Consider the following 14,178-nt stretch of genomic DNA (forward strand, 5'->3'; position numbering starts at 1 on the left):
ATACAGTATGGTTCAACTTTTTGTATTTAGCATGCTCCCTACGGTCAGAAGTGAACATGCTTGCAGATGTGTGCTCTATACAGGCCCCTCAATAAGTGATTCCAATTTGGCCCTTGATGTTGTGTTCATGATATATGATCTTTTTGGTAACGAACGAACGAACGAACGAACAAACGAATAAATAGGCCCAATAAATAGGGCGATGACTACATCATAAGCTCGACTTACAGTTTACAGTTTCCTACGTTGATAACCAGAAGGTTATCAACGTAGGACAAGTAGATAACCCTGGACCTTTCGGTTAACGAGTCAACCTGCATATCTTGCTGCACCTCAAACACTGAGATTGTAAGGTGAGGAGCTCATTTGAAAAATAAGCATGGCAGATTGTCATCTTTATCTAATTCCAGTGTCAACATCTACTGTTACCTACCAACATCTAGTCTTTGAAATATAGGCACTTGTGTCCTTGTTCTCTCTTTTGGAAATTGGAGCTGAGAGACGGCTATGTTGGCTATGTTGGCTGAGTGTCACATATGAAAATATTTTGCTTGTAAACAATTAATTCAATTATGTTCTGAAAGAGAAGGATAAGAGTACTGGTTTGTGTAAATACAAATATATTCTGTGGTTTGGTATTGCATTGTGTGTGTGTTCTCTTTGAGGTTATCGCTTATCAGAGTGCCATGTCTTGCAGTTCATTGCATCATGGGAATAGAGTCCTGCATGGGTCCTTTTTTTATTTCTTTAACTGCCCCACATTACATCAATTCCATCAGGACAAATTCTGTTCTAAAAGCTGCTCACCCTGCATAATGTAGATTCTTATGACATCGGAACTGATACCTGTTGGTTCAGGTATCAAACAAATCGGCATACAGTACATATACCTCTGTAGTCATGTGATGAAGATGTAGCCATTAGATGATCCGTATTCCATTCCAATTGGCTATGATAGACTTCCAAAGTTTGCAGGCCCTAGTTAGGCAACCCGGCCTGGCGGAGATCTGCATTCGGAAGAGGGCACTTTTCTAATCTATTTTCAAATGGCTTTTCACATATTCACATTTTTGGCTATAGAGATTAAGCTTGAAGAAGATGTTATTGTAATGTGTACCCCTAAAACACTAGACTGATGTGTGTGTATAGCTGCCAGAGGTAGGGAGGCCATCACCTGTGAGTGGCATCAGAAGCAATGGGGTGTAGCACTTTCTAGACAGGCAGATAGGCAGAAGTCAATGTTTGGGTCCTCACTAGCTGACACTGGTTACATGAGGGGATTGTTTGGTTGCAGTCCTGATTAATGGTAAGCCCACTTTATCATGTTTCTTGCTCATTTTAGCTTTTTGTTTAGTGATACGATGTGTACATCTGTACCATTGCTGTTGGTTAAGATGGTGTTAAGATGAGAGGAGATTAAGCCGTAGCTTCGTGGGTAGAGAATCCATCTGGTAAACAGAAGGTCACTGGGTTGCCTCATTGGTGCATTATAAGGTATCAAAAACTACACACACACACACACACACACACACACACACACACACACACCCATACACACACTGCTTTATTTATTTATACTAGACCATACCCGGTGAAGGGCGCCCTTCACCATACCCGGTGAAGGGCGCGCGTCCCCTCGTATATATATAAAAATTTGCTATATAAAAGAGCAAAATAGGCTTGCTATTTTCTGTTGCCCTGCAGCAGGCTTGAGTATATTTTTGATGGCATTTTACACCACTAACAACATTAATCAGAGAATCACACGTCTTTGTCACAACTCGTGTTTTGTCTTTTTTAACCAACACAGTACAAAGTACTGGACACACAGATGACACACAGGTCATAGATGACTCAGGTCATAAACCTGGAAATACAGGAAAATAAACATTGTATTACCATATATTCATAGCATATATGATTCACAATTAAACAGCAGGTAATGTAGCACAGTCTATCACAGTAGAACCGAAATAGCAGAAAATGACTACAATACCCATGAGGCATTCTGAACCATGAGCCAACAACGCGTCGCCCCAGCTACCATTAAGTTACAGTGTCCAAGTTACAATACACAAAATACACCAAAATAATACTTTTCAATTGACTACTTGGGTAGCACTGATAATATTAACCACAGTAAGGTTCATAAAGTGTGTTGATGAAACGTTTACATTGTTGATTAAGTCACGATGACGACGTTAGCATTAGCGTTAGCCGCATGCTAGCGCCAAACGTCCGTTAGCTTAGCATCACGCTAACGGCTCATAGTAACTTGGTTTGGCTAATAAACATTAATCCCAACTAACGCCAACACAGTAATGGATGTAAACATACACAGACATTCTTTGGACATTATTATCAGGTTGCATGTTGGTGGTATGGGGTTCGTTTGGTTTGGCCTCGTTTTCATAGACCTCGTTACTTGTTTCTCTCGCGAAACCTGTGGCCATGTTTCCCATTGAACCCGGAAAAAAACCCTACGTCCGCTGCCACTACTGCTCCCGGTTTGGCTACAATGGGAAACATGGCCACAGGCTGACTAAATAAGCGATTTAAACGGGTAGTTTCGCTGGCGACCTAAAATATTATGCAGCCGACCAAAACCTTAAACATCCGTGCGGTTTAGAATCTACCATTAGTTTTGGGATACGATGTATACAAAAGGGTAAACAGCGGAGCCTTGGCGGACGTTCGCCCGATCCTGGAAGAGAACGACATAGAACCGTTCTTTATGGAGCTAATGTGCATCGTGTGTGGGGGGAAAAAATCTGGAGTGTTGACTTTCAGCAGTAGAGAGTGGGCGGGGTCTATGGTGTAGCGTCGGCGTCGGTGTTGCCATGTCCGCCGATTGTAAGCGCTTTAGGGCCAATGTTGGTGTTATAGGGTTCGTTTGGTTTGGCCTCGTTTTCATAGACCTCGTTGCTTGTTTCTCTCGCGAAACCTGGCAACGACGCATGCGCAGTTTGATCGGAGACCCAAGACCCCATCCACCCACCCACCCACCGTCAGCTTACTAGAATTATAGTAGGATGTACATTAATGGGTTGAGAAAACATGTGACACTGACATATAACCTGTTGATGTGGTGTCATCTCATTAAACAACGGTTGGAGATGTTGTGGCTACTGCTGGTCGGCCTAACCCTAGTTTATGAGCAGTTTTTTGTATTGCTGTGTACGTACATTACAGTATGGCTTGGTTTTATCTATTTTGTATACTGTTTTTAATTGGCTCTGAAGAGGTGCAGTGTGACTATTGTGGTCAAGTGTTGTGTGATGGTTGAAGGTGTGATTCACATTGCTTGTGTTTGTATCCCCTTCTCTAATCCCGCCGTAAGACTGGAGCAGTAGTAGACAGAGTGGAGCCCAGGCCAGCTGGGAAATCAAGTTGCCAATCGTTGGAGGAAAAGTATTACTTGTCATAAAACCTTTTTGCTACTGATATTGTCCAAAACTCACAGAAATCATTACACACAATCTCTGGAGTCATGTGATGAACATTTTTGATATTGATATTCCATACCGACTGCCTATAATTGGCTTCCAATGTTTGCGGAGTGGCCTATGTTACACAACATGCCAAAAACCGTGAAAGCAGCATCTGATCAATCCCCAATTTGAATCACGTATTGACGGGCCTCTACACAATGATATGCCCCCCCCCCTTATTATTATTTTTTTTAATAAAGTGCTAAAGATCCTCCATAACTGGAATAATTCATTATAGGGTGGTCTATCTAAGAATAACCTGACATTGAATGATAGATGGTGCGGTCACTGAAATCATAATTTCATTTCGTTTCAGTAACCGCCCAAGACATGACCAGATACAGTGTGTTATCAATTCTCTCATCTACTTATCTACGCTGCTCATTTTTCATGGACAAGTCCTCAGTAGAAAGATTGGTGAGTCATAGGAGACTTTTTTTTATTCACAAATTGATCGCCAATTTAATAAGCTAGGAGAAAGTAAGTCCCAGTAAATGAGCAAACTTCCCGATACATTTGATAGAGAGAGCCAGGTAGGGACAGGGAACATTATGAGCACAGAGAGGCACAGGGCATATCTTTGCACCTCAAAAGTGACTTTCCATTACTCTGACTCTGATTCTGAGTGCTCCTTGAAAATGAATGGAAAGTAGTGCATTCTTTCACCAAGTTCCCTCATGAAAACAGCCATGGAAACCTTTTCTTTTCTTTCGAGACAATGTTTTGCACCCTGTCCGTCCGTGTGTGTGTGTGTGTGTGTGTGTGTCCATCCGTCCGTGGAAAGCTAATCTCCGGCACCGTTGGCCCGAACAACGTGAAACTGTGCACACACACTCCCTGAATGGCAGAGCAGAACCTCTGCCCAAAATGTTTCACATCGGCCTGTTATAGCGCAACCAGGAGGCTGATTTTGTCCAAACATCACGCAAATTGATACACAGTATCTCTATAGTCATGTGATCAAGACGGATCTGTCCGATTTTTTATATTCCATCCTCATTGGCTAAGATTGACTTCCAAAGTTTGCAGGAGTGGTTCGCTTTGAACAATATGCCTCAAATCATGAACACAGCTTGCGATTCCACTCACCTCTATAATGACTGAATTCCGAACGTTGCTGGCCCACAATAACCTACCTGGCCTGGCGAAGACCTGTGCTCCGAGGAGCACTTTTTCTAGTTTTAAAATGACATCACAATGCCTGGTCATTGCAAGCATATAGGCCATGTACCGTAGCTCATGTAACCTCGAAAACACTGAGGTTTGAATAGGGTTCAACACAGTAGTAGAGTTTGGATCTGTTGGTCATGATGAAAACAGCAGAATGGCACACAAGCCTATGGCAATTACTTTTGCATTCTCCATTCATAATAGAAGTCTATGGAAGTGTCATAATGATCTCTTTCAATGTCTCTGGCCTCCATGCTGAAAAATCTCTCAATCTTTACTTGGGTTTTTACTGTGTACCTTCTATTCCCTCTCTCGGTCGCCCACTTTCTCACTCCGATGGATGATGTACAGTAACATTGTGAGCACATGGTTGCCCCTCCATATTCACTCTCAGTGTGTGTGTGTGTGTGTGTGTGTGTGTGTGTGTGTGTGTGTGTGTGTGTGTGTGTGTGTGTGTGTGTGTGTGTGTGTGTGTGTGTGTGTGTGTGTGTGTGTGTGTGCGTGCGTGCGTGCGTGTGTGTGTATTAGACCTTATATTATATATTATATTTCAATTGAGTTTTTAGTTTGTACAATAGCCATATTTATATGATTAGTTGTTATGTATCATGAAATTTTGTTTTTTTGTTTTTTAAGATAAAAATAACATGTCAAAGACATTGCAAAGCCATTAGGTATAATCGTCTATGGAAGTGTCATAATGATCTCTTTCAATGTCTCTGGCCTCCATGCTGAAAAATCTCTCAATCTTTACTTGGGTTTTTACTGTGTACCTTCTATTCCCTCTCTCGGTCGCCCACTTTCTCACTCCGATGGATGATGTACAGTAACATTGTGAGCACATGGTTGCCCCTCCATATTCACTCTCAGTGTGTGTGTGTGTGTGTGTGTGTGTGTGTGTGTGTGTGTGTGTGTGTGTGTGTGTGTGTGTGTGTGTGTGTGTGTGTGTGTGTGTGTGTGTGTGTGTGTGTGTGTGTGTGTGTGTGCGTGCGTGCGTGTGTGTGTATTAGACCTTATATTATATATTATATTTCAATTGAGTTTTTAGTTTGTACAATAGCCATATTTATATGATTAGTTGTTATGTATCATGAAATTTTGTTTTTTTGTTTTTTAAGATAAAAATAACATGTCAAAGACATTGCAAAGCCATTAGGTATAATCATCGATGGTGGAATTGGCTGCAATGCCAAGCTAACATCTTGCTAAAATCTTGCTTTTGGCACTAAATTGGTCAGGGTCAATCTGAAGGTCTGGCTTTTGCTAGAATTACCTCGGGTAGCTTTTGATATTGCTATGTTGTTGCATGAACATAGACTCTCATGCAATTGCTCTAGCGCCTGGCTGTGGTTGGTGGACGTTGTTCTGAAGCCCCATGAGTAATTAAGGATATGCCAAAATGTTTACCCACACTGAACAATTGTTTGTGTTATAAATTTGGCCAGCAGCCAAATTTGTTACAAAAATGCAATTAAGGGAATTTGACACGCTAAATGTCTTGGCTACTCTAACTATAGCTTTGTTCAGGCTTGGGCAAATCTGATTTTGCCACTCAAATTTGACACTTACTTGAGGCAGAGCTTAAAGGACAACTTTGTTTTTTTACAACCAAGGTTTATGTTTTAGATTGTAATTAAAGTAAATAAAAGATGAGTGTTAAAATTTTTAAATTTACTGCTTTCTATAGTTTTAGCAATTTTCACAATCTTTTTTACAGTGTTTTCACAGTGGGCGGGGGCATTCTGTCCGGTGGCTAAATATGTATTTTTTTAACACATTAACCCGGCGTTTTCTTTATTATTATTTACAGTAGCTCTTCTAGCCCCCAATAACTCACATCTGGCCATCTCAGACAGCCGGACCTTTTTTATTGTGTAAAAAAGGCATATTTAGCCACCGGACAGAATGCCCCCGCCCACTGTAAAAAATATCGCAAAAAATGCTAAAACTATAGAAAGCAGTAAATGAAAAAAAAATTACACTCATCATTTATTTACTTTAATTACAAGCTAAAATATAAACCTTGGTTGTAAAAAAACAAAGTTGTCCTTTAAGGTACTTAACCGGCAATAATCACCTATAAATCCAATGCAAAAATCCAACTGACTTTTTCAATAGAACCAGGGAGGTGCTAACATCCTTCCAAATATAGAAATACATCATTCCTGGAACACTCTATACAAGACATGGTGATCAATTGTTCCTGTTTGATCGTGCCCAGGCAAGAGTTGGTATATTGAGGTTTGATGACTCCATTGAGTAAAGGTAACACAGTCAGCTTGCAGATTACAGTACTACCAGCAACAATGCAGTGAGAGCAGCAAGAGAATAAAATGTAAGAGATCATACTTCCTCTATATGCCATTTCTCCAATAAATTGGCCTTGGTTGGCCACTGATTCTGGGTTTGTTTTATAAAAAATAACTTGAATTTAACTTAATAGCTGTGCAAACTGCCTCGCTGTCTGTCCGCAACACCATCTTGATAATATTCTCCCACTCACACTAACACACCTGTTGAAAATATAATACTATAGGTACAATTCCATTCAATTATGTTCCATATCTATTACACTGTTCTGTAAAAGCCAGAATCATACTTTAGTTGTACCTTCGCCGAAAATAGCTGATCTACAAGCTCACAACATGTTGTGCTGCATCGCGTTGTGGCCTTTTAGATCAGCTATGCTCGGTGCGTGAGGAAGTATATCAAGCCCTTAACAGACATTATTTCCCACACTATTAGTTCAGACAGTTTCTTTATTATTTTAACATATTGTTTTATACATTTAACAAAAGTACAATATATCTTTTAACTTTTTAAAACGATTCCCCCATGGACCACTATTTGTCCGAGGACCACTGGTTGAGAAACAGTGCCGCAGAGCACCTCAACATCATTGGCAATGTAAGTGGGCAGCTGGTTAACTGTCGTCTCTATCTCTCGCTCTCTCTTATCCATCTCCACCAGGCCGTACGCCAGGGACAGAGATTACATATTTTCTGCCCTGTGTTTGAACCAATCAGTGCCAAACCTTTTGTGCACGCTGCCAGTATAGGCCAAGGAAGACACACAACACACACCCCTGCTGCACCTCTCCTCCGATATCGGTGCACTGCATGTCCCCAAAATAATCAAACATATCCCTGTGTAGAAAAACACGCCACTTCACCTCGGGAAATTGTCAAATTTGTCTGCTGCATGCCTCACACCAATCTGCCTGCCCCAAAATATTGGCCTTAAACTCATTGCTGGACAGTAATGAAGTGGATTTTCTTGAGTACTGTATACTTGTAAATGCTTTTATTGACATTTGTCCAGTGTATTAGTGGGTGAAATTGGTTCGAGTTGTTGCTTTCAATTGTCGAATCAAGTCATACAGCTGCCGAGCGTAAAGAAATAGTTATATGTGGGGTAAAGTCATTATTGCCAGATAATTTCCGTATTTTAATCCACCGGCCCCCACGCTGGTAAAGATTCCGGTGTCTTTTAACGATTGTAAAATAATTGCCCAGTAAGAAACAGGCCCAGGTTGTAGCAATGGTTAGTTGTCCTTTGGGTGGTTGTATTCCATTGACTAACCTTTTTTTATCGCAGTTCACAAATCTTGCTGCTGTGTTCGCACATTGTTGTATTTCTCCCAGTAGGTATGGGAGTTTTTGACGTTGGTCATGTTTTCAAACTCACTTTGGGTGTATGTAATCTGTGGGAAGTATGTGTAGTCTGATGTCTTGGTATAGTGGGCAGTTGGTGCCCACTATACCAAGTTTCCGCCACATTTTGTGTGCAATGGGTGCATAGTCTGTCTTCCCTTGAGAGCTGGGTCTGTCTGTGGTGGCCTTGCTCTATTGCAAGGCTGTGTTCACGAACATTTTGGGTCGTTCACCGTGCTTAGGTATTCTGCCAATGTATATTCTCTTTTTAGTGCTAGACAGCATTCCATTTTGCTTTGGTTTTGGGTTGTCTCTTTCCAGTATGTCATGTATAGCTTTCTTTTTGTTTTCTTATAATCTGGTTGTGTCCAATGGGTTTTCCGTCTGTTAGTTGTGCTTGCGTTTGTGCACTTAGTTTGTGGACCAGCTGACTGATTTCACTGACAAGTGTGTCCAGGTTTCGGTACCCAGCCAATGCCGGGTTGTTGCTCTCTCCCTCCCTCACTGTGTGTGTGTGTGTGTGTGTGTGTGTGTGTGTGTGTGTGTGTGTGTGTGTGTGTGTGTGTGTGTGTGTGTGTGTGTGTGTGTGTGTGTGTGTGTGTGTGTGTGTGTGTGTGTGTGTGTGTGTGTGTGTGTGTGTGTGTGTGTGTGTGTGTGTGTGTGTGTGTGCGCGCGCGCGCGCGTCTGTGTCTCTCTCTGGATTGATTAGACTTGAATACAAACATTGCACCACTGCTCAATTAAAGATCTGCTACTCTCTGGTTGCAAGCTGGTTCACATCAATCTGCTCTGCTACATGATCTGGACCCTTCAGCCTGGCAACTGAGTGATGCGGTTTACAGCATGGCTGAAACCCACTTAGTAGAAAACTAAATTAGTTGAAACAGCTTTTGATTAAGCTCACCCTAACTGTGGATTATGGCACAGTGATATCAGGGAGTGAGAATGTGATCCGAGTTGTTGAAGTGCAACCTCCCTTTTCAACTCAGTTCTTTAGCCTCAGCTAAACACCATTTACATTCGGTTCTGTGTTCTACTGTACTGTATGTCACTTTAACTTAAATTAAGCCAATCCTAGCACTACCATATGCATGCATGCATGAATGTAGAAAATCATCTCATGCATTGATAAATTAGATTTCTGTTTCTGTCGATCTGTCTCTCTCCACAGTACATCGTTCACATATGCACACAACATACACAGCTACATACAACACAATGCACACACAGCCAATATATATACTGTTTTGTATACATGCACACACACACATAAAATCACAGAACATAATGCATGCATGCATACACGCACAAACACATTCTGTACACACATATATAGTCTAAAGATTCTATTACGATTAACCTGTATGAAACTGCAGATCTCCATTTTTAGTTCAGAATACAGGATGCCCTGCTAGAGGTTTTCTTTTAATCAGTTCAAAGAGAAGGAGCTCTATTCTCCGACGATACACAGAAGGTTAGTGAAGCAGAGTGGCCGACTTGCCGGCTGTTTGGAACATCTACTGTATATAGTGCATTTGTTAACTGTAAAACATTTTTAGCTCTTTTTGCTGAAGTTGTTCCAGAATATATGGAAAGCCGTTTGTATTCCACCATTTAACAGAGGAGAGAGCATAAAAATGCCAGAACGGTTCACTCAGGTCTATAATGTTTGGATAAGATAGTAGAAACTTGATCTTAAGTTCTATTGTTTTAGCCAGAAACTGCATTTTGCTGGGGACCCCTTGGTACCCCCAAGGACCCCTGGGGGTCCCCGGACCCCACTTTGAGAACCAATGTTCTACATCATGGGTGGGGTGGCAACCCCTTTTCAGCTGATGTCTTTGAGAAAACTAAACTTTCTGCTAACTTTGGTAGGGACCTTCAATTACTAAGACTGACCTCAAAATTCGAGTCGGCACAAATTTAGAATTGTCCAGATATCAAACATCATAGCTTTAGGGAAGTAAAAAGCCGTTAAAACGTAATCAACAAGAGAATCGCATTTCGTTCATATATTGTGGTGTCCAATATTGGAGAACAATCATATATTTTAAAGTCACAGAGCGTAGTCACATGAGCAGTTTTATTCACATTCCACTGTTCTTCATGGATCTGTTCAGTTGCAGCTTCATATTAGCCACTCCTGAGGAGAGTTCCTACAGGTTCGTGAATTCTTTAGTTATGCTATCTTAAGGGTCCATTTGGTTAGAAGAACAGAAGACATTATTTGGGTCCATTTCGTTACAAGAACAGAAGACATTATAATGCATCTTTCTGTGTTCATAACTGTCCTATTGGGCGATAAGGCTAGACCATATTGTTTCGAGAATTAAGCCTAGAAGTTTATGATTCAGTGAGAAAGTGTCACTTTCTACCTGCCAGTTTTAACACTTTTTATGTGAAGAAAAATTAAATGCCTTTTTGAGGCATAATTTAAAAAAATAACAAAAAAACATGACAGTTAGCTTAAGAGTGCTGTGTGACTAAGATGCTCGAGTCATCTGGACAAACTGACTGTGCATCTATTAAATAAATTCCATAACATCACTGAAGCTGGCTCTACAAAACTTGTCTCAAGACCATTAGTTCCAGGATGCGAAGTAGGTGTGGTTTGCTGCAGAACCTATTATATATTACATATAATATATTAAATTGTGCACACACCTACATATTTCTCTGGCACATGAAACTTTGGATTAGTGAATTCAACAGTGGAATAGAGAATAGCAGAGAAATCCTCCAGGTCGGCACAGAACCACTGGCAGTGATAAAGTAGCATTGGAACTGTTTCGGCTGGAAAGCGGCATAAGAATATCTAGTTCTATTTTAGAGAGAAACGTACAGTATGCAGATAAGAACGTAAACGTTTTAAACACCAGCTTAAATTACAGACATAGGGAACTTAAGGGAAGATTGTGTGAAACTCAAGCTACTATACAAATTCAGGACTTGCCTGCGCAAATGGGCATTGTTCAGCAACAGTTTGTGCTGTGTGTGATGTCTGACCGAGTGTGGGTTGAAAAGACAGACATTGAGATATATTGATACGTTGAAAGTGATCGAGTGACAGAGCGAGAGAGGGAGTGAGCCAACGAGAGAGAGGGAGAAAGAGAGAGTGAGGGTAATTGTGTGAATGTATTTCAGTGGTGTAGAAGATGTTGAACACAGTTCGTACTGAAGTAGGCTGGGCTGATGGCTTTGCCCTACCCATTTTAAATGCTGAAAACAAAGCTTTGGAAGATGAGATTCAAAGGAAAGAAAGATTGGGGATACAGTTGGACTACGAACTTGGAGGATGGAAGGACAGAATACAAGCCATGTCTGAACACTTGAAAAACTTGGATCAAGCGCTGTCACAAACTCACGCTCTCCGCGTGGCTCGACAGAGAGGGGCAGATTCAGAGAAGCACGTCAGAGCCCTTGCAGAAAAAGAGGCGGGTCACCTGCGTCAGGAGATCGGACGGCTACAGATTGAGCTGAATTTCTTTAGGGAGAAGAAAAACTCGGAAGAGAATGACATCTTCAAGTCTAACCAGAAACTAGAGAAGCTCCGTAACCAGCTGAACTGGGACCATGAGACCCTGGAGGCCTGGCTGGACGACTCGGCACGCAAACATGAGGACACCATGGCCATCATCAAGTACGCCCAGCAAGATGAGAGCAGGATCAGGTTTCTCACAACAGCTATAGAAAATAAGTCACTGGAAGCTAATAAAAAGCATAAAATGCTGGACAATGCAGTGACTGAGACAATATCAGCACAATTCAGTTTCGACAACGCTGCAGAGCATTTCCGACAGGCTCACCTAGAGAGGCAGGAACTCATCTGTGGGTGGGAAAACACCATTGCACATATGAGGAAGCAAGATAGTGAGATGCAGCAGTGTTCACTGCAACTTGCCCAAATCAACCAACAGATTAGGGTGAGGAGCCATACAGTTGAAGAGAAGAAGACGTTTCTGGAGAACGAGATAGAGGACAGCAACAAAGTCCAGAGGAAGATAGTTTTGGCCAACCATCAGATGGAACAATTGGGACAACGATACCACGAGCAAGAGAACAAATGTGCCAGTGTGAAAGTCACATTGGAGACTCTCAAGCCCTCAGTGAGCAGAACTGCCACAGACGTGGAGTCTATGAGGTTGCAGATAACTAGTGAAAAGAAAAGTATCCAGGACAAAACCAGCAAGCTGAAGGAGGCCACGCTCCACAATGTTGCATTGGGGGAGAAAATGATGATGATAAGGGAAACGGCCCTCAGCATGGAGGAGCTGGCTGCCCAGATGGAGCAGCTCTCCAAAGATGAAGAGGAGGCCATGTATGAGTTGAAGGTCCAGATAGCACGCCAGGTGGAGGCGCTGGCCTGCGCTCGTGAGGACCTGCAGAATCTAAGGATGAAGGAGAAAGACCTGGTTGCCCTGCTGATAGCGAGCAGGGCAGCACTTTTGGGCCTGGACAGCGATCTCGGCAAACTGGACCAGGACCTCCTCCAGAAGGACACCATCATTTACAAGCAGGACTTCCAGATCCAGCAGTTGCAGGGGAAACTGGCTCAGCAGAAAGACGACAAGAGCAAGGAGGAGTTGATTTTGGTGAAGAAGACAATGGTGCTGGATGATGCTGTCAACAAGAGTAACAAAACAGCCAACATGCTGAAGGCTGAGCTTGGACAACTGGAGACCGGCATCCTCCACATGAGGAATGCATTAGAGAAGGCAGCAGCAGAGACGAGAGATCTCAACAGTACGATAGAGGAGCTCCGACATTTCATTGAAAAAAGAGACGTGGAGGTTGGGAGCATCACACGTGAGAAACAGGACATAATGGTGGATCACAAATTCATAAGTTTGCAAATCAAGCAGCTGAGGGCCCTGCTCTACGAAAACGAAGACGGAGTGCTGTCTCAGGAGACGAGGAGGCAGAAGATGAGAATGCTCATGAGGGAGAGAGAGAATGAGATCAGGGAGCGCAGGGAGATGCTCAGCAAGCAGGTCAAGATTAACGACCAGGAGAGGCAGATGGTCTGCATGAAGGTGAACGAGACACGGTCTAAGATTGACTTGATAAGGAAACGCTACGAGGTCCTGGCTTATTCTATGTACACTCCAGAAGGAGAGATGATGTCAGAGGCTTACTTTATCATGACAGCTGCCCAGGAGAGAGAGGAGCTCAAGCGAAAAGGAGACAGCCTGGACAGGGAAATCCACAAGAAGGAAATGGAGATAAGGGCATTCGAGAACTTACTGCACCTCGCACACAGCTGTAACTCCAGGTACCGCAAAGCTTTCACCAGTGTCACTGAGTGTAGGGCAGAAAACCTGAGCAAGCTGAAGTTGGAGGAGCAAGAGAAAGTTGCCAATGAGAAAGTCAAACACAAGAAAAGACACATCAAAGAGCTGCAGGAAGACATACAGCACATGGGCAATCCTGGCAGTCTTCTGCAAAACAACGTTTATGTGCAGAATGAACAGATAGAGCAGACCGAGGCACATATTGTTCACCTGAGAAAAGGGCTGGCCTCTCAGAATGAGAAACTGGTCAGGGTCACAAAACAGTGCTCCAGGCTGATCAAAGAGATCCGCTCATCCGGTATGACCACAGAGGAGACGTTTACGGAACGAGACATTAGCCTGAGGGAGCTGAGAGACTTCAATAAGACAGTCAACAACATGCTGCTCGAAGTTACGGATGAATACCCAGATCTTAAGTTGGCACTGCAGATGTACTTTCTCCAGGCCAAACTGCCCCTTCCATCTGCATCCGCATCCAGTAGAGGCTCTAGGACCAGCTCTGCCCGCAGCTCCATCTCTCTGATGTCTTCCATATCCTCAGCCAGCAGAAGTCCCATGACGTCTGTCATGTGA

General features: G+C 42.6%; 1 protein-coding gene across 1 annotated transcript; it reads left to right on the top strand.

Annotated features, from left to right (window-relative positions):
- Positions 1–11,469: 11,469 nt before the first annotated feature.
- On the top strand, positions 11,470–14,178 carry LOC311037888 (coiled-coil domain-containing protein 39-like; the record flags this gene model as incomplete). Its single annotated transcript, XM_084047180.1, has 1 exon — positions 11,470–14,178. The coding sequence occupies one exon, from the start codon at positions 11,470–11,472 to the stop codon at positions 14,176–14,178; it is 2,709 nt and encodes a 902-aa protein (XP_083903306.1).

This window comes from Gymnoscopelus microlampas (genome assembly GCF_963454915.1).
Source record: "Gymnoscopelus microlampas genome assembly, chromosome: 21".
Taxonomy (NCBI): Eukaryota; Metazoa; Chordata; class Actinopteri; order Myctophiformes; family Myctophidae; genus Gymnoscopelus; species Gymnoscopelus microlampas.